Source organism: Ambystoma mexicanum, chromosome 14, assembly GCF_040938575.1.
Source record: "Ambystoma mexicanum isolate Mex_15411 chromosome 14, UKY_AmexF1_1, whole genome shotgun sequence".
In the NCBI taxonomy this organism is placed as follows: domain Eukaryota; kingdom Metazoa; phylum Chordata; class Amphibia; order Caudata; family Ambystomatidae; genus Ambystoma; species Ambystoma mexicanum.
Genome location: NC_090940.1, coordinates 510,347,791 through 510,368,595, shown reverse-complemented (window position 1 = coordinate 510,368,595; position 20,805 = coordinate 510,347,791). Strand labels below are relative to the sequence as shown.

Here is a 20,805-nt window from a genome sequence, read left to right as displayed (position 1 = left end):
GGGGATCGCCTGTAGAGAATTATTATAGTCGAGATATGACATCAGAACTCTAGTACGGTATGAAAATGTCAGAGCTGAGCTTCCCGGTGATTGCCACCAACAATTTGAATGCCCTACCGCAGCATCTAAGATCGTGACACTCATATTGGATCTTCCGATAAATACTTAAGACTCTCCTTTCTCACAGGAGGCTAACCTGGATTGTTCCTCAACCTAAAAAAAAAAGTAAAATGTTTTTTTTCTGTATCTGTCTTTGATGATTTACATTTACACCCTGCTATGTAACTAGTGCCTTATTGCCTCTGCTATACAAATGAAAAAAATAAATATGGGACTAAGACGCAACATACACAGGTCTAGCCCATCATGCATCGGGTCTGTTTCTATGTTCTACTGTGATGCCATGCAGTGAATCGTACTGCCATTTAGAGGGATTTGCTGCCATCTAGTCGTAAAAGATTGTGCTTGCAACCAAATGCCACTGACATTCTCAGCCTTTTCATGGATCGATTGTTAATGTTAATGTTAAAGGATATTTGTACCGCGCACTATCACCACCAGAGTGGTCCCCTGGCGTTCTGGCGGCTCTGCAAAAGGGAGAAGGGGAGGTGAGTTAGTGGGAATAAGCTGGAAGAGTGCAGTGATGTGCTGTTGGCAGCCTCAGCCCGGTAGGTCTGTTGGCTGGGCTTGGGGTGTTTTACGGTTGGTAGTCGTCGTGTGCTGTTGTGCAAGTCTATGTGTGGTTTGTTTTGTTGTTGCAGCGTGGTGAAGTTTGTGCGGACTGCTGCGCCTACGGTTTGTGGGTGTGTTTGGTTAGAGTTTGAGAGGTGTATGCAGAGGGATGAAATTGTTAGTGTATTGGTTAGTTGGTATTGCTGTCCATGCAATTGTGTCTAGGTGTGATGCTGGCTATCACATGATTAATAAAATCCACCTTATCATACATGGTACATGCCCGGTCACTGATCTTATACAGTTGCCAGGCAAACAGCATAAGGTCACTGAATTCCTTTCCATACTTTGTCGTTATAATTCATGAAGTGCTGCTCGCCTGCTTAGAACATTCCTGCTTCGCTGCACTTCCCAATTTTAAGCACGCTAAGTAATGGAACCTGTGAATATGTATTATTTGACCTGGATGTTTAAGCAACTAATTGGCCGTAATATTCTGCTCTGTAGCAAAATGGGTATCTTGTTGCAGATGTGCTTTCATTTTCTGACTGTCGGGCAGCAGAGATGTAATGTTTTCTGTACAACAGCTTTGAATCCAAAATGTGCCTGCAATAAGGAACGAATTTACAAGTTGAAATGAAGGCATTGCAGTCCTTTGCGTATCCAATAACCCTCAACATAAGCGTGGCAAAGGCTGTACAATGCCTCTGCACCTCTCTCTGTGGCCCCTTACTCTCAACGATCTAGAATGAATACTCTGTGTATAATGCTGAAGGTTACATGCCATGGCATGTGTGGATCATGCTGCTACATGCCATGGCATGTGTGGAGCATGCTGCATGCCATGGCATGTGTGGATCATGCTGCTGCATGCCATGTGTGGATCATGCTGCTGCATGCCATGGCATGTGTGGATCATGCTGCTGCATGCCATGGCATGTGTGGATCATGCTGCTGCATGCCATGGCATGTGTGGATCATGCTGCTGCATGCCATGGCATGTGTGGAGCATGCTGCATGCCATGGCATGTGTGGAGCATGCTGCATGCCATGGCATGTGTGGAGCATGCTGCTGCATGCCATGGCATGTGTGGAGCATGCTGCTGCATGCCATGGCATGTGTGGAGCATGCTGCTGCATGCCATGGCATGTGTGGGCTGCTGTCTCTATTATCCAGAGCGTATACCATGAAGTTGTGACAACACAACTCTCCGATCATACTATAATGCACCCTCTGCTGTACACTTGCTGCGGTTGCTGCTGCTCCTTTAAGCAAATGGAAGCCATATTTCTGAGAAGCCTGGGCGTGGAGTCCCGAGGAAAGTCCAGTCAGTCTTTAAAAGACTTGGGCCCTCATTACAACCCCGGCGCTAAACCATGGCGCTATTAGCATCATGGTTGGTGCCGGTGTTGTAACGAGTCCGCCATGGTGGAATGGGGAAATACCGTCCGGGCGGCGGGCGGTATTTCCCCATTTCACCATGGCCCTTCCCCACTCCCATTTTCGCACCATAGGGCTCAATGGGACTGGGGAAGGCGCTAACTACGGGAGCCAAAATGCGGTACCGTAATTAGCACCGAGGTCCCTTTGCGGCACCCTACTTTAACGGCTGGTAAAGCCAGCCGTTAAGGTCGGGTCCCGCAAAGGGACCTCGTAATCGGGCGTTAAGGGTTTAACGGCGCCAACACCTTTCACGGCACCGTTAAACCCTTAACGCCAGGGTCGTAATGACCCCCTTGGACTTGCATGGGACGCTGTATCCTTGCTGCTGTTGCTGCTGCTCCTTTAAGGAAATAGAAGCCTATATCTGAGAAGTCTAGGCACAGAGTCCCGGGGGAAAGTCCAGTCACTCGCTTGTCAGCCGACAGGAGGTGACCGGCGTGTGACCCATGGAGGAAGAAAAGGACTCCGTGCCAAAAAACAGCCCCAGGAAGCCGGCGAGACGAGATGGAGCAGGACAGAGAGGCAGAGGATTTGTTTGAGAGAATGAGGTCGCTCAGAAGTGCTGCAGTGTCAAGGGCTGGATCATTGCCCTCTGGTCTGCACGCGACTAACCAGGCCCCCTCCCGGTTTTGCAAGACCTGCACCGTAGACCCAACAACTCGGGGACTCCTCGAGAGGAAACGGGTAACATTGACCCAAAACCTGTCAAGCTGTCAAGCATCGAAATTGCTTGTCCCTCTCTCTGCCGTCATATGATTTTCCACCAAGGATTAATTATGGATGCTATGCCGGCACAAACTGGCTCAGCCAAGACTGAAACTGAGCATGAGAGCTGGAGGGAGGGGGGGAGGGGGATGATGGTGGACGAGAGTGTAACTGACCAGACCGGCTACTGGGTGAAACCTGTTGGTGGGCAGGGGGATGGCTCAGAGGCGGAACTGGCTGGTTCTGTGTCTTCTACGGTTGCGGCCGTACAACATGCCCCACTAGTACCTCATCTGGGGAAGTAGGGCAAGGGAACTGTGCAAGGGCTGCCTGAAACTCACCATGTGGCCATGTCTGGGGGGGTGGGGGTGCCGGTGTAGGGCAACTTTGGACGAAATTCCGATGTCAGAGTCCAGAGAGACTGGGGAGGACTATATGAAGTTTGACACCCTCCCTACCTGTTAAGACGGATTTCTGAACTCTGTCCTGGTGGCGCAGAAGTTCAGAAGGCCAACCTAATTACTTGGAACAGGGTAACCTCTGGACGAGCCAGACCAATCAAGGTAGCGATCACGGCGGTCAAGACTAGGTCTCAAGAGGGGTGAGGGTGACTGAAAGCCCGCAATGAGCACACAAAGCAAGAGCGCTTACAAACTACTCCAAACAGTTGTTATATCAAAAATAGATACACATTTATTTTAAGGCCTTTAAAACAATGACCGTAGCGAGAAAATCACAATATCACAATACTAAGCCAACACATACCATATCAACACAATATATATACAAATACGACAGTCGCAAGCATTAGAGGCACGAAATGTGTAGTCCACCTGCAAGGGAAGGAAAACAGGCAGTGCGATAATGCTTTAGACTCAGTTCGCCTTCAGAGGCACCTAACTAGATGGAAGTCCGAGCCCTGCGAAGAGTGGAGCCTTGTGCTCAAAGTACCTGCCACGCCGGTGCCAACGGGCAAAAGGGGAAGCTCTTCGGAGGAAGTCAGGCAGTTCGGGTTAGTGCCCAGCAGAAGGAGAACAGGTTCCGCAACTCAAGCGCAGCCTCCACAGCGAGCAGAAGCAGAGCGCGAGTACGGACAAAAGGGTGCTGTTTTTACACAGCGGGGAAAAGCAATGGGCTACTGCAGGAGGGCGACCAGATCCTAGCTAAACTACTCACCGGTCCCCGAAGCAAGCAGACCCAGGCTTCTCCACGTTAGTTTCAGCAGCTGGCAGGTTCAGAAGAGCAGGGAACGCCTCGTAGTCGTGTAGAGCAAAAAGACGTCCCAATCGACGAAACCAGCACAGTTTGTTGCCGCAGCAGGACAACGGAGCGGCCGTGTGTATTCGAGCCAAATGTACACTCCTCCCTTCAGACTTGGGAACGCCAAGTGTACGAAGCGTGGGAGAGTGACAAGGACTCGAAATACAACACAACCTGGCGGCGGTTACAGAGCAGGACTCCCTTGTAAGCTGGTCAGTCAACTGGATGGCCCAGAGACGCTTCCGAAGGCTTACTTGGCAGGAGATGATGAAGTCGCCGGGAATAGCTGTTCCTGCTATTCCAAAGGTCGAAGCACCAGTACAGGCCTTCTGGTTCGATCAAAGGAGGAAAGGGTTTCACAGGACGACAGCAGTGCAAAGTAGGATTCCTTCAGCGGGTCACCAGCGATTCCTCGGTCCAGCCTCTTGGTTGCAGGATACTTGGCTCCTGTATTCCTTCGTTCGTGAGAACTCAGGAGATCGACATGGTAGTGGTGTTTCCAGCCCCCTCTTATCCACGGTTCCCTTCGCGCCAAAACGGAGGGGAGCCAATGGGAGATCCGCTCATCAACACACATACCATACGCGGACCAATCACGGACCACGGTGGTCCCAGGCATTCACACCACCCTAGACTCTCTGGCACCCAGGATGTGTATTGGGACCAGACATCCCAGCCCACACCCTGGAGGCACACAAACGACATGTAGAAGCCCGCGAAAGCAACCACGTTTCGCGGGAAAGTACATGCCCAAATAAGGAAGGCCCCGGGTCGCTCGACCTGGGGAAGGTGAAGGGAGCAAGACGGTCAGTGGACAAGACAAAGGAGCCTCGTGGTCTGGCCATTTTGGGAGCCAGGCCACCATTTTGGGTTCAGTGCGAAAAACGTGCTCAGAACGCCAAAAGGAGCTCAAAATAAACAAAACGATCGCTGCCACCATTCGAGTCCCTGAATGACTTGCACCGATCAAATACCATCCTAAAAGAGTATCTAGGGCCTGTAGAAGGCTAGAGACCCAAGAGAGCTGTAACTTAGCTTACAGTGCCCTCTTGTGTCATGTTGCGCGAAAGCCGCAACATGATAGAAGAAACTACGGGAAACAGCGTTCCCCGGTACTGACTGTCTTAAGGGCATGTCAGTTTCCCCATAAGAAAAGGAGCGAAAGCCCAGAGGAGTGCGGCAGAAGGCTGCACTTCTCTGGCAAAGTCAAGAACAAGGTGAAAAACAACAGCAAAAAGTTTAGGGGTTGCCACATGGAAGGAAAATTACCTACAATTACGAAATCTTTCCTAACACTCGCCCCTCCCAGACTATGGACAGGGGGAACTAATCCACCCCTGGATGAGTCTCTTGTTCAGGTCGGTTAAACATTCTGGACAACCCATCAGCATTGCTATGTTGGACACCTGGCCTATGCTCAATAGTGAAGTCGAAGCCTTGTAGACTTATGGACCACCTAAGCAACTTTGGATTCTCCCCCTTCATGTTCATTAGCCACTTTAACGGCTTATGGTCAGTCTGCACAGTGAAGTGGGTCCCATAGAGGTAGGGCCTCAGCTTCCTTAGGGCCCACACAACAGAGAAACATTCTTTCTCTACCGTGGACCATCTGAGCTCTCTGTCCTTAAGCTGGCGACTAATAAAACCGATAGGGTGTTCCTTACCCTTCTCATCTACTTGTGATAGTACAGCTCCTATCCCAGTGTCAGAGGCGTCCGTCTGCACGATAAAAGGTCTTTGATAATCAGGGGCCCTAAGGACAGGGGCCTGGCACAAGGAGTCTTTTAAGCCATTGAAGGCCTTCTCACACTCGTCGGTCCAAGTTACCTTCTTGGGTTTCTTCGGAGTCGTGAGGGCAGTCAGAGGAGCAGCTATGGTGCCATAGTCTGCCACAAAATTGCGGTAATACCCCGTGAGTCCTAAGAAGGCTCTCACTTGGGTTTGCGTAGTGGGGGTAGGCCAGTCTTGTACTGCTTGTACTTTACTGGGTAGAGGCTGTATCCTCCCTCCACCTACTTCATGTCCAAGGTAAACCACTGAGCCTTGTCCAATCTGGCATTTACTAGCCTTTATGGTCAAGTGGGCTTTCTGAAGAGCCTGGAGCACAATCCCGAGGTGTTTCACATGGTCTTCCCAGGTGGCACTGAAAACTGCTGTATCGTCCAGATATGCAAGACAGAATTCGTCCAACCCATTCAACACATGATTCACAAGCCTCTGGAAAGTGACAGGTGCATTCTTCAACCCGAACGGCATTACCCGGAATTGGTAAAGGCCTTCTGGAGTAGAAAATGCTGTCTTCTCCTTGGCATGTTCTGCTAAAGCTATTTGCCAATAGCCAGCAGTGAGGTCAAACGTGCTGAGGTACTTGGAGGCACCCAAAGTATCCACCAGCTCATCTGTTCGAGGCAAGGGGTGTGCATCTGTCTTGGTGACAGCATTCAGAGCCCTGTAATCCACGCAGAACCTCAATTCAGAAGTGCCTGCTTTTGGAACCAACACCACAGGGCTGGACCAAGGACTACTAGAGGGTTCAATCACCCCAAGGTCTAACATCTTGTTGACCTCGGTCTTAATATAAGACCGTACTTTGTCTGACATCCTGTATCCCCTACTTTTGGTAGGTACACTGTCTCCTGTGTCAATGTTATGTTTGCACCAAGGTGTCAAACCAGGGGACTGTGAAAACAGGGGGGAAAACTGCCTAAGCAAACTTTTCACCTCAGCCTGCTGATCAGAAGTCAGGTGAGGGGCCACTCGGACACCCTCAAAGGAGCTATCTGAAGGACCGCTCTGGAACAGGTCGGGGAGAGGTTCAGACTCCTCTTCCTCAACATCTGAAGCCAGTAGCAGTGCTGCGATTTCGACTCTTGGGACGAAAGCCTTCAGCCTATTCACGTGAAACACTTTTGGAGCCTGTCCAGGCCTTCCAAGGTCCACTAAATAGTTCACCTCACCCAGGGGCTCCACGACTGTGTAAGGGCCTGACCATTTGTCCTGTAAAGCTCGAGGCCTTATTGGATTCATGATCAGGACTTGCTGACCAGGTGTAAAGTTGATGAGGGAAGCTTTCTGGTCATACCAATGTTTCACCAGCGCTTGCCCTGCCTTCAATTTATCACTAGCCAAGCCCATCAGAAGTACCATCCGTTTTCTGAGCCCTAGCACATAATCAACTACATTGGTAGTAACAGGGGGAGTGGGCATCTCCCATCCCTCTTTGACGATGGCTAAGGGTCCACGTACGGGATGACCGAACAGAAGTTCGAAGGGGCTGAAGCCAACACCCTCCTGTGGTACCTCTCTGTAGGCAAACAGTAAGCATGGTAAAAGAAGATCCCATTTTCTTCTCTGAGGCTCCTCCAGAGCCCCAATCATGCTCTTTAACGTTCTGTTGAAACGTTCCACCAGACCATTGGTCTGGGGGTGGTATGCAGAAGAGAACTTGTAGGTAACCCCACATTCTTTCCACATAGCCTGCATATACTTCGACATAAAGTTGCTGCCACGATCTGACACAACCTCTTTAGGGAAGCCAACCCTAGTAAATATGCCGAGTAAAGCTTTTGCAACTGACTTGGCAGTTACAGTTTTCAATGGGATGGCCTCAGGATACCTGGTTGCATGGTCGACCAGCACCAGGATAAACCTATTGCCCGAGGATGTTTGCGGGTCAAGGGGACCAACGATGTCGATCCCTACCCTTTCAAATGGTACCCCCACAACTGGGAGCGGTACCAACGGAGCTTGGATTGTCGCGCCAACCTTACCAGACAACTGGCAGGAGGCACAACTCCTGCAGTGACTTTCTACTTGCACCCCCATCTTGGGCCAGTAGAAGTGCATGGATAACCTTTGCTTGGTCCTCTTCATACCAAGGTGACCAGCAAGGGGAACTTCATGCGCCAACTGCAGGAGGAAGGGCCTAACAGCAAGGGGAACCACCAACCTCCTATGGTCTCCTTCTGTAGACTCTGTGGGCTCACTATACAGGAGTCCACCTTCCCAATAAATCCTATGCTTCCCAGGAGGTTCACCCTCAAGCTGGGAGCAGGCCTGTCTCCTTAGGCCTTCCAGAGATGGGCACTCACGTTGGCCTTTACTGAATTCGTCCCTATCAGGACCTCCTTCAACTAACAAGTCTTTTAGTTCAGGATGATCGTTGGGGTCGAATACTTCAGGCATCGCCACCTCCTCGTCAGGCCCGGGCGATTGACCAACTTCCTCCACCGCAGTGGTAGGCGAGCTCGGGGGAATATTCTCTTTCCCTCGTCTTGACTTGTAGACTCCTTTCGCCTTGGGTTTCCCCTTTGGCTGGGGCGGCGTATTGGACTTGGCCAATGCTGCCCGTGTTTGAGACCGTGTATAGGGTCTTTCGGCAGTGTCTCCTACGAGCCCTAAAGCTCTGAGATCATTACCCAACAAGACCTTTCCCGGGACGTTTCTCTGAATGCTCACTGGAATCCTGACTGCTGTACCATTTAAAGTAAGATTTACAGGTATTACTGGAAACATACGGAGGGGGCCGTCAGCCAACTTAGTGGGCATCAGAGTAGCTCTGGCAACTTCCTCTGAGTCTACCAAGGTAGAATCCACTACAGTGCGACTGCACCCACTATCCCTAAGAGCTGGAGTATCCACTCCATTGATCAGCACACTGTCTTTAAAGTAGTGCTTGGTATTATCCGGAATCCTAGCATAAGCCTCTGCGACTTTAGGCTCCCAGGAACCCAGGGACACTAAAACTACCTCAGCCTCTATTCCGCTGGGAAATGAGTCTGAGGAGAAGGATGCTCCTGTAATCTCTTCTTCCTCGTAGGAGGAGAAGGCCAGATTAGCGGAGTGGACCCCCAAAGGTCTAACCTTACAACGGGGATCCCCCTTCACATGGTCAGTTGCTCCACAAGAAAAACAAGCCCCAGTGGGTCTGTTTACGTAGGGAGGCTTAGTGTAACCAGAGTTCTGTTTCGGAGGCTGACCTCCACTACCCTGTGAGTTCTCTTGTGTCTTACCCTTGTTTTTCTTTTTGTGGCCCTTATGGGAAGAAGATTTAGCAGATTCCCCACCCTCCATATCTTTGGACTTTTTCCCTTCCTCCTGCTTACCAGGATGAGTTTTGTCCTTATGGGACACTCGATGTGACACCCATAAGTCTGCTGCAATGGCCAGCTTCTTAGGATTTATCTCCTTCGAATCGGCCAAATGCTGCTTAAGCTCCGGGGAAGAAGAAGCAAAAATGTGTTCCAGCATGACAAGATTTATCATGCCTTCGAAGGTAGAAACCTTATAACCTTCGACCCAGCCAGTTAAGTTTTTCAAGGATTCAGCGACATAAGATACCCAAGTACCACCTTCCTTTTTCTTATACTCTCGAAAACGCTTTAAATATTGGGCCGGAGTCTTCCCAAACTTTAAAATGAGAGTTTGCTTTAACATTGCGAAATCAGCTCGCTCAGTCTTCGACATTTCCATGATGGCACTACAGCCAGAATGGGGCAGTCTACTGAGCAACCACGCAATCTTATCAGCATTGTCAACTTCTTGAACTTCGCATGCATACTCAAACGCATTCAGCCAGTCCATAATGTCATTCCTTTCTTCATACACACTGAGCAGATCTTTCGGAAACCGTGGATGAGAGGAAGCCCCAGACCCATGTCCAGGACCCTTGGACCCATTTGCAACCTGAAGCTTGGCCAGTTCCAACTGGTGATCCCTGTCTTTCTGTTTTTCTGCCTGTTCGATTTTTAGTTTGGCTATGCTGAATTCAAGCTCCTGCTGCCTAAACCGCAGCTCTTGCTTCTTGAATTCAAGCATAGCCTCCCCATCAACACTGGCAGAGGAAACATTAGACATCATATCCTCCCTGTCCTCGTGGTCGCGATGGATCAGTGCAGCGGCAGAACCGTCGGTTCTACCAGTGAGAGCAGCCCCACCACCTTCCGCACTGTCCTCAGAAGTTATAGCGTCAAGCTGCGCTTCTTGCCACGCCACGATTCTTTGGATCATTTCCAATTTAGTGCCTTGAGAGGAAACACCTCTCTCCGCACACATCTTCTTCAATGTTTCTGATTTGGAAGCATTTAAAGTTAACAAGGTATTTGTTTCCATACTGTTAGATAGGACTATGGCCTTTTTAAAGTTATACTACAACAATTCACTACGTGTACTGGTTGGAATAACCTGAAATGCCTTAGTTCGAGCGCAACACTGGATACCTTCAGTCGTATCCCACCGCTGTACACCAATTTGTTAAGACGGATTTCTGAACTCTGTCCTGGTGGCGCAGAAGTTCAGAAGGCCAACCTAATTACTTGGAACAGGGTAACCTCTGGACGAGCCAGACCAATCAAGGTAGCGATCACGGCGGTCAAGACTAGGTCTCAAGAGGGGTGAGGGTGACTGAAAGCCCGCAATGAGCACACAAAGCAAGAGCGCTTACAAACTACTCCAAACAGTTGTTATATCAAAAATAGATACACATTTATTTTAAGGCCTTTAAAACAATGACCGTAGCGAGAAAATCACAATATCACAATACTAAGCCAACACATACCATATCAACACAATATATATACAAATACGACAGTCGCAAGCATTAGAGGCACGAAATGTGTAGTCCACCTGCAAGGGAAGGAAAACAGGCAGTGCGATAATGCTTTAGACTCAGTTCGCCTTCAGAGGCACCTAACTAGATGGAAGTCCGAGCCCTGCGAAGAGTGGAGCCTTGTGCTCAAAGTACCTGCCACGCCGGTGCCAACGGGCAAAAGGGGAAGCTCTTCGGAGGAAGTCAGGCAGTTCGGGTTAGTGCCCAGCAGAAGGAGAACAGGTTCCGCAACTCAAGCGCAGCCTCCACAGCGAGCAGAAGCAGAGCACGAGTACGGACAAAAGGGTGCTGTTTTTACACAGCGGGGAAAAGCAATGGGCTACTGCAGGAGGGCGACCAGATCCTAGCTAAACTACTCACCGGTCCCCGAAGCAAGCAGACCCAGGCTTCTCCACGTTAGTTTCAGCAGCTGGCAGGTTCAGAAGAGCAGGGAACGCCTCGTAGTCGTGTAGAGCAAAAAGACGTCCCAATCGACGAAACCAGCACAGTTTGTTGCCGCAGCAGGACAACGGAGCGGCCGTGTGTATTCGAGCCAAATGTACACTCCTCCCTTCAGACTTGGAAACGCCAAGTGTACGAAGCGTGGGAGAGTGACAAGGACTCGAAATACAACACAACCTGGCGGCGGTTACAGAGCAGGACTCCCTTGTAAGCTGGTCAGTCAACTGGATGGCCCAGAGACGCTTCCGAAGGCTTACTTGGCAGGAGATGATGAAGTCGCCGGGAATAGCTGTTCCTGCTATTCCAAAGGTCGAAGCACCAGTACAGGCCTTCTGGTTCGATCAAAGGAGGAAAGGGTTTCACAGGACGACAGCAGTGCAAAGTAGGATTCCTTCAGCGGGTCACCAGCGATTCCTCGGTCCAGCCTCTTGGTTGCAGGATACTTGGCTCCTGTATTCCTTCGTTCGTGAGAACTCAGGAGATCGACATGGTAGTGGTGTTTCCAGCCCCCTCTTATCCACGGTTCCCTTCGCGCCAAAACGGAGGGGAGCCAATGGGAGATCCGCTCATCAACACACATACCATACGCGGACCAATCACGGACCACGGTGGTCCCAGGCATTCACACCACCCTAGACTCTCTGGCACCCAGGATGTGTATTGGGACCAGACATCCCAGCCCACACCCTGGAGGCACACAAACGACATGTAGAAGCCCGCGAAAGCAACCACGTTTCGCGGGAAAGTACATGCCCAAATAAGGAAGGCCCCGGGTCGCTCGACCTGGGGAAGGTGAAGGGAGCAAGACGGTCAGTGGACAAGACAAAGGAGCCTCGTGGTCTGGCCATTTTGGGAGCCAGGCCACCATTTTGGGTTCAGTGCGAAAAACGTACTCAGAACGCCAAAAGGATCTCAAAATAAACAAAACGATCGCTGCCACCATTCGAGTCCCTGAATGACTTGCACCGATCAAATACCATCCTAAAAGAGTATCTAGGGCCTGTAGAAGGCTAGAGACCCAAGAGAGCTGTAACTTAGCTTACAGTGCCCTCTTGTGTCATGTTGCGCGAAAGCCGCAACATGATAGAAGAAACTACGGGAAACAGCGTTCCCCGGTACTGACTGTCTTAAGGGCATGTCAGTTTCCCCATAAGAAAAGGAGCGAAAGCCCAGAGGAGTGTGGCAGAAGGCTGCACTTCTCTGACAAAATCAAGAACAAGGTGAAAAACAACAGCAAAAAGTTTAGGGGTTGCCACATGGAAGGAAAATTACCTACAATTACGAAATCTTTCCTAACACTACCCAACCACCAAAACTACCCAGTGCTCCGTGAGCCCCCTTGCCAAAAGCAGGGGAGTGAGTCTAGAGCTGGCTGCGCCCGGTGCCCAGCCTAACGCAGCGGCCATTGACAACGCCCAATTAAAACTTAAATCTTCCCTTCTGCATAAGGCTGTGGACATTGTGAGGGGGGCCGTGCACCAGGAGCCCTCCGAGATATGGGGGGGGAGAGGAAGGTCCTGCCGACCAATGGAAGTTGCCTCCTTCTCCGCCATCACCTCAAAACACCTTTCGGTCTCAGCCCGCTTACCACCCCCTCTGAGTCTCTCTATGAGACCCTCCAAAAACCCACTGCTAAGATGGAAACCTACAACTGGTTCCAGGGAGCCTGCGGGAAGATGGGGTAGTAGAGAACGGCACCAGTTCTTAAAGATAAAACTAACAACTTTTCTTGGAATAGCAGAAGAGGAGAGAAGGAGCCAACGGATGGTGAAATCTTGGAGGGGCTGGTGGACTTCGATGAGTTGCTTCTGCCACCGCAGGGTGTGAAGAGGCGACAGTGAGAGCGCCAGTTCAAAAGCTCACCATCTCCCATGGAGCCTATATCCCCTGAGCCCGATCCACACCCAGAGCCCCCCCAAAAATCAGTCTGCTGGCAGCCACTCAAGTCACAGACCACCTATTTACAGCTGGACGTCTTTACCATCTCCATGCCGACCTCAATTGAAGCTGGGTCATGTAGGGCTAAGTTGTGCCCGAGTGGGGGGGCCTGGTGAAAAGGTCTATGCTGAAGGAGTGGAGGCCCTGGCAGAGCTGGAGACCTCGGATCTTGAAGTGTCAAATTCCTGCACCCCGCCAAACTCGGTGGGACCAAGTGGTGCACCGAACATTCAGCCGCCTTCCCAACAGAGCTGCTGTAGTAAACCAAAGAAATCAGCTGACAAAGGAAGCAACAAGCTTTTCTCACAGTTGTCAGTGGTAACTACAGCAATGGCGCTATTCATGAAACTGTACTAAGCCATAAACGACACCCTAAAAGACCAGGCAACTCTTCTTGCAATGCTCCATTCTAAGCTGATCTTCATGGAGGGCTAGGTGTTAGCAAACCCACAATTAGGGAGCGTGGCCTACTCAAAGCTACGACTTCTAATATCAGCTCACTCTCAAGATCTACATCTGTCTCTGAAAGTGACTTTACTGGAGAATCAGAAAGGACAACGAACGTCGGGCAGAGCGTGGGAGGGCCTGAGTGGAGAGAAGCAGGCTGCGTGGCAGAAGCAGGCCCTGTATGTACCAAAGTGACTCTGGAGGCATTGAACTTGCTAGGCGATAAGGATATTGTCCAGTCCATCAGTCAATCAAGGATCTTTGATGCTAAGCCCCTTGGCTTGCCCAGTCTCTCAGCAGCAGGCCAACAGCTCCTGCCAGGTATGTGAAAAGTCATCACTGACCAGCTATTCACTGTTTATTAAGCCAAACAACGGTCTTTCCAAGAAAACCAGGGTGACAAAGAGCTGATCCTCACCCTTAAACCTGAGAAAATAAAAACAAAAAGGGAATCTTACATTAACGGGCAAATACAAAAAAAAAGAACTTACCGCAACAACAGGAGTCAGCGGCCTCCGAGAATGAGATTGAGAAGGTAGACTAATTTGGGGAAGGGGTGACCCCAGGGAGACTAGAACCGGATCGTGATGGAGGGAACCCTGCGGTGCTGGCCAGGGATGAGGATGACCTTATTTAGCAAACAAATTTATTACCACACACCACTGACGGCGAGATGCAAGATATGATCGTAGCTCAACTGTCATTGCCCAATAAAATTATGCATTGGACTGAGGAGACTATACGGGCCCCCCAGCCGGTTCCAAGAAAGAACAGTCCTTTCTGAACTCTTGCACAAAGAAGAGATTGAGTGGGAAAGAAATTTGGCCGGACTCATGGGTCGGAATCTTCACAGAGGAATGAAGCAAGGTCGAGTTGGAAGGAACCTAAAACAGTGTCTAGGCCAGCACCGCTGTCGATGAGTCCATAACATTGGAAAGCTGCTGGACCAAAAGATTTTGGCAGCCCTCTCAAACCACTGATCCCTAAGCAAAGGGAAAAAAGACGAGATCCTAAGGCTAATTGCACACCGAGACCTCTGTCAGACAGCCATGATCGACGAAGAGACTGGTCCCAATGTACAAGACTAGAAAGAGTATTGGACCTTGGCCAGGAATGTATCTTAAATAGACAAAACTTCATGGAGCTCTGGCAATGTACCCCTCACCTCTGCCAAGTTGTACCAGCCGATGTCTGCATCGTAGAATTCCCCGACGAAATATGCACTGATGAGGTGTATCTCCATCTCCGCTCATCAGTCGTCCAAGCTATGACGATGGAGGGTGCACCCAGTCTGCCCTCCTTAGGCTTTGATGTAACTAGCCTAAGAGAGACAGCATATCTAGCCAACGACCGTCTAAAGCAAGACAACCTACCGAAATCTAGAATTGAAGAGCAGGAGAGAGCTTTGCAAACCAACTTGAAACCAAAGGCCCTAAGAAGTCCATCACCCGTCAGTTGCAGGGAAAGACCACTAGAAGGTCCAGGACAAGGGCTACCATTATCAAGCAAGGGCAGGGAAAATGTAGTCCTGACAATCAAAAAGGTGGGAGACAACCCCTCATGCAGATCGGTATAATTTGTTGCAGGCCCCATGTGCTACAAGGCCCCAAAATCCTCTGAAAGAGAAGTCTAGCAGCGAACCACAGGGGACCCAGGTCGGCCCTACCTGTCCCGGATATCCTGGAACACAAGAGAATTTGCACATCTGACAAAAAAAGGAAGTACCACGTGGAGCAAAGAGGAATCATCTGTTTGCAGGAAACATGGCTCATTAGAAACCCTGCACTGGAGGGTTTTGTGTCTTTTCTGAACCCGGCATCAACAGGCGCAGGGGGACCCCCCCTAGGCAGGTCTGTTGACTCTGATAAAAAATGAACATTTTTTGAACCAGTGAGGTCATCTAATTATAGTCTCTATATACAGCTGATGGTCTTAAAACAACAAGATAAAACTGCACCTTCTTCGGCAAAAACAAGGGCGCATTTAGCTCTGATCAATATATATTGGAACCTGAAGGAGAGTGCCGAGGTCCAAATGACGTTAGATTCTGCAAGGGTCATTGATGAGGCGTACAATTTGGATAACACCTCCATAATTTTGCGCAGGGACTTAAATATGTCCTGTGGGGAGAGTTAGCCCATTGATGCCAAAGGCATCTCTAACTGCCTCCGCCTAAAAAGCTGAGGAGAAGCTCAATGGGCTTTCTTGATGAAATCTTACAATCTACACATCTTAAATGGAGATTTTGAAAAAAAGAAGAAACAAAACCCGACATGGCATAGGGGGAGTCAGTCCTCTCTCACTGACTATATTTTTGTCTCCAGAGGTTTTATTGACGCAATAGAGTGCTTAGAGGTAGGTAATTTGGAAAAAAGTGACCACGATTTACTCAGAGTGCACTGGGCTACGGAAGAAACTCATCAAACTAAGAAGCATCAGTGTACTGTTGAGGTGGAGAACAGCGGTTCTAGGCTAAGACTCGTAAAACACGACATCAATAACATGGCCGATCTCTGCATAACCAACTAAACTGGGGCAGACAGATGAGCTCCGATACTATAGTCAACTACCTGCTACTGCTCGAGCTCCACTGTAAACACAGGTATAGAAGCCACCTCAAGGGAAATTCGCACAGACATGGCTATGATATCCAACTAGCCAAAAAAAGCAATTTTGAGGCGTGAAGTTATACTACTTAAAAGGCTAGACAATTCATCGGCCAGAAAGAACATCGTAAGATTGAAGACCATCTCCAGGAACTGGGTGAAAGTTCAGATGAGAGATGCTCAAAAGGGATGCTCAGCTAATGCTGAGAGCACTGCTGAAATAAAACAAACCAAGGGAGATATGGTCAATTATCAACGCTACAGACCATAACCAAACCGTTTCCTGATCAACGGCGTATCTGTAACAAGATGGTCAGTCTTTTTTCGAGGAACTATATGCAGCCCCCAGCGGAGACATCGCTTTCTTGATTAACCCGGCTCCTTGGTGCTTATCGTATAACCATGATGACTTAGCCCATCTGATCACACAAGCTAAGGCATCCCGTTCACCGGGTCCCTACGAATATAACGTTAAAAGAAAGACCTGAAGAATGTGTGGCCGTACTGAACTGAATTCTGAAAATGATCCAGGCATCGAGATCAATCCCTCAGTCCTGGAAGGAGGTGACTGTAGTCCCGATCTATAAGAGTGGTGTCTGAGACGACCCAGGGAACTACCAGATGATTGCACTTTTGGATGTCTTGGGAAAACTCTTCACTACCCTCCTTTTACAGAGATTGAAAGTGTAAGCAAATGAATCCGGGCACCAAGATGAGCTGCAATTTGGATTTATGAAAGGCCTTGGAACCTACCAACCGTTATTTCTGCTTTCATTGCTGGAAAACAAAATGCTGAAAACCACCAGAAAATGCTATCTGGCTTTTGTAGACTTCTCAAAGGCCTTCAACAGCATCAGTAGACAACTGTTGTGGGGAAGCTAACAAAATGGAATTGCCCAACTGACCTTATATCCCAGATCAAAGCCTTGCACACAGGCACTTCTTTCATGTTACGGCTAAACACGGACGGCATTGTGAGGTATAAAATCAAAACAGAGCATGGTGTAAAACCGGGGTGGCCGCTTGTTACGTACAGCTACAATCTATATATATCTGACCTCGCAGTGTTTATGAAATCTTGCACATGTTTACATCTGAAAATAGGCGCCAAAGCCATCACCCATATCTTGTATGCAGACAAGGTAGTACTGGTGGCTAGGACCCCAATAGGTCTACAGAGGCAATTGATCCGTCTGGAAGAGTATACCGTGTTGAATAAACTTTTGATCAACATAGGGAACACTAAGGTCATGAAATTCCAGAAACAAAACATCAGGAATCAGTCCTTTAGCTGGTCCATTGGTGGGGAAAAAACTACAGTCTGTTCCAACCTTTAAATAGCTGGGCCTTGAGATATCAGCAAACGAAGGAGAGAAGATAAACACGGTGGCCCTGAAAAGGAAAGTGGAAACTTTGGCCAACAAAGTATTAACCCTTAAGCGCGGATTCTGTGCATTTTCCCTGCAACCACTGCTGGATTTCTATAAAGCCAAGGTGGTGTCTATACTCGCATACGGTTCAGAGGCTTTGCTATCCACCCCAGACAGCTGTGGCCGTTACTTGAAGTGAAGTTTTGGAAGCACGTTCTTGGCCTTCCAAAATAAATCCTGATACAAATTGTGAGAAGAGAGCCTAATATCGCTCAAGGCATCTGTGGAATGGAAATCACTATGTTTTTCCAGTAATTCATGCCTGAACCTGCCTTTTGTTTCCAAATAATCCACGTTGAACTAGCCAAGGGAGACAATGTACTAGGTGCATTCTGGGAAAGTTTCTGTAGAAAGCTTCTAGAAACAAAAGAAACCTCACCAGAAGAGCCGATGACAAAACTAAGAAGGAGCTGTGGGAAAAAGACTGGATATCCACTGGGGAAGAAGCCAATAACTACAAACTCCACAAACAGTTGGAGCATGAATCAAGAGCGTATGGCCAGCCGCAGTATTTAAAGAAATTCCCAGACATGATGTACAGAAATTATCTGATGAGAATCAGATTCAACCTCTTGCCGACTATAGAGATCATCGCAAGTCGATCAAAGGGCCATTGAATTGCGCCGACGTGTAGGTTATGTAAGGCAGTATCATCATAGGAAACATTACAACATCTTGCCACAACATGCCAGGCTGTAATAGAACTGAAATCAAAACATCTTGGCAAGCAAATCACAAACGCAGAGTCTTTGCCCACAGCGGAATGGGGGTCAATGGCATTGAAGGCGAACGTGTGGGCCTCACTGCCGATACGGTTGACTTTATCACTGAGAGCCTATGTCTGAAGGGCCTTGTATCCTAAAGCACTGTCAATCTAAGGAGGGGGTCAGAGGGAATGCAAAGACAACCACTAGGTCAACGAGGGGTTGGGACGCATCTGTTCCTTCTATGACTGGCATAAGGCTTGGAAGTAATTTCAGTGTAAGGAAAGGTGTTTGTTAAAAGCGTGGGACTTTAAAATGGTTTTGCGAAAGGTTTTTTAAATAAACTAAATCTGCAATGAAAAAAAATAAAATAAAATTGTAATTGGACAGTTGTGATGTCAGTGGACACATATCAACAGGTAGCTTAACTCATTTGAACTGTTGCAGCCATTGGTCTTTTTTATTCCCACCCTGGTAGTAAAGTACATAGATAAATTAACCCAGACAGCTGCAACTTCCAAAAGCGAAAGGCAGCCACTGCAATAGTTTCCTAAATTGAAAACTCGCATTGACTACCTTAAATGGAAAATAACCATTGCTATGTTGCTGATCTATAGGTTATTCATCCTAATTATGTATGTCTAATGCATGCTGTAGGTCATCTTGGAGATCTGTGCCTGTATTTAACATATGTCCCCCACCCCTGCCCTTTACTTGGTATAGAACCTCCAATATGTTGCAATACCCATATGGCGTACAGATTGGGGTGCATCATGCTGTACCTAATGTCTTCTGTACTACGAACCAAAAGAGGTCAACGCGCCCCTCTGCAAGAAAGAACACGCACGGCTTGTTAACCTGTTCTGTGGGAATGTACCCACTCAAAGCCGGCAACCACACGTTTTAGCTCACTGTACCTTTCACAAAGGAGGAATAACCATTGGCATATCAGTCTTTGTCCCGCCCACTTGAGCAGTCAAGCACGAAATGCTATGGCAATCCTCCTTTGAACCAAAGTACCAACGGCAACCCCAGATACGTGTTTCGGCCTAGTCGGGACTTATCAGTGAGGTGGAGGTGTGCCTCTCTAATCACAGTGAGCAAGGGGTCCACTTCTGGATAACCCAATGTAATTTAGGGTGACCAACCCCAAGTTCCTTTTACATACAAAAAGAGGTCAGGGCGCCCCTGTGCAAGAAAGAACACGGCATGAGATTATAACGTTCTGTGATTATAACGTGCTTTCTAGTCACACTGGACAGCTATCCAAAGCCTGTGGTTGAAGTGCTCAGGTTTAGCCAAATATGAAATGTTAATGCGGTTTGTGTTTTCTGAAATGAAAGCTAAGCAGAAGAAACAGATACTATCCAATGGCCATCACTTACCAACGCCATCTTGTCTTTCAGGATCAAGAGCTGGAGAGCCTGTCAGCAATAGAAGCCGAGCTGGAGAAAGTAGCCCACAAGCTCCATGAACTAAGAAGGGGCTAACGTCTCAAAAGGGGAATCAAGATATCAAAATAAAAATCTTTAAAAAGAATCTGAAATTTACTATTGCACCTTTTTTACACTGCATTTTAATTCAAAATGAAGAATCAAACTGCAAAGTTTCATATAGAAATGGCAACATCGCCAGTAGTCTCATAAAGATATAAGCACTGTGCATTTAATCCGCTTTCTGCGTCATTTTGTGCTGTCTTAAAAAATGTTTGCAGGTGACGCTACTGTGTAATCCCACTGGACCCCCAAGCCCTGAGCTGCGTGACAGTTACATATTTCTTTGTTTTGTTTTTGTTTTAAATGACTGCTTTTTAGAATGATGTATTTTCCCCATTAGAGTCACTCAAAGAATAACATAAAAAAAACACTGCAATAAATTGTTACTTTTCGATTAAAGCTGGGAACTGTAATATATTAAACATTAAATTTATCTACAGAAATTGACATGAGCGGATTCTTTATTTTCTGCATAACTACTGCACGTGATGCAAGTGGCACACCTGTTTGTCGTCAGTGTGACCTGCGCCGCAGCTTTCTAGACATCACGTCCGAAAATGGTTGATTTCTTGCAATCATCTGAATAAATGTTTCCACTCTTGAAGGTGGCACGCACATGAAAACCCAAGGAATGTTCGATGCTTTTGTCTTGGAAAAGTTGTTCGCCACACCCTTGTTAAAACTACACCTGCCCTGCTTGGACAATCTACCTATGGCTCAGACGGGGACACCTGATTGATAACACACACCGATGGCTGGAGTCCATGACTCAAAAATGGGCAGACTGGGGGCTCACTGCACTGAGTCTGGTGAGATTTCTTCTCAACTATGTAAACTATGTCTATGGGGCACACGAGAATCCAGGACACAAATGCTTGTATTTGATTTTTTCTATGACTATTTTACATACAATACACAGTCATCACAGTCATCACTAAAGGGAAAAGTCAACGGACCGGAATCTTGTAATATTGTCGTCTTATGAGCCGGCGCTAGTGGGTTCAGAAGACGGAATCTGTACACGTTGTAGAAAGGCAACCTTTTTGTAGCTCCTT

General features: G+C 48.3%; 1 protein-coding gene across 1 annotated transcript in view; it reads left to right on the top strand.

Moving 5' to 3' along the window:
- CHGA (chromogranin A) overlaps nucleotides 1-20,197 on the top strand; it is a 124,895-nt gene extending 104,698 nt beyond the window's left edge. The window contains exon 8 of the mRNA XM_069637741.1: nucleotides 19,661-20,197. Within this exon, the coding sequence (XP_069493842.1) occupies nucleotides 19,661-19,744 (84 nt within the window). The 3' untranslated portion in view covers nucleotides 19,745-20,197. The remainder of the gene's footprint in view (nucleotides 1-19,660) is intronic.
- The last annotated feature ends 608 nt before the right edge of the window (nucleotides 20,198-20,805 follow it).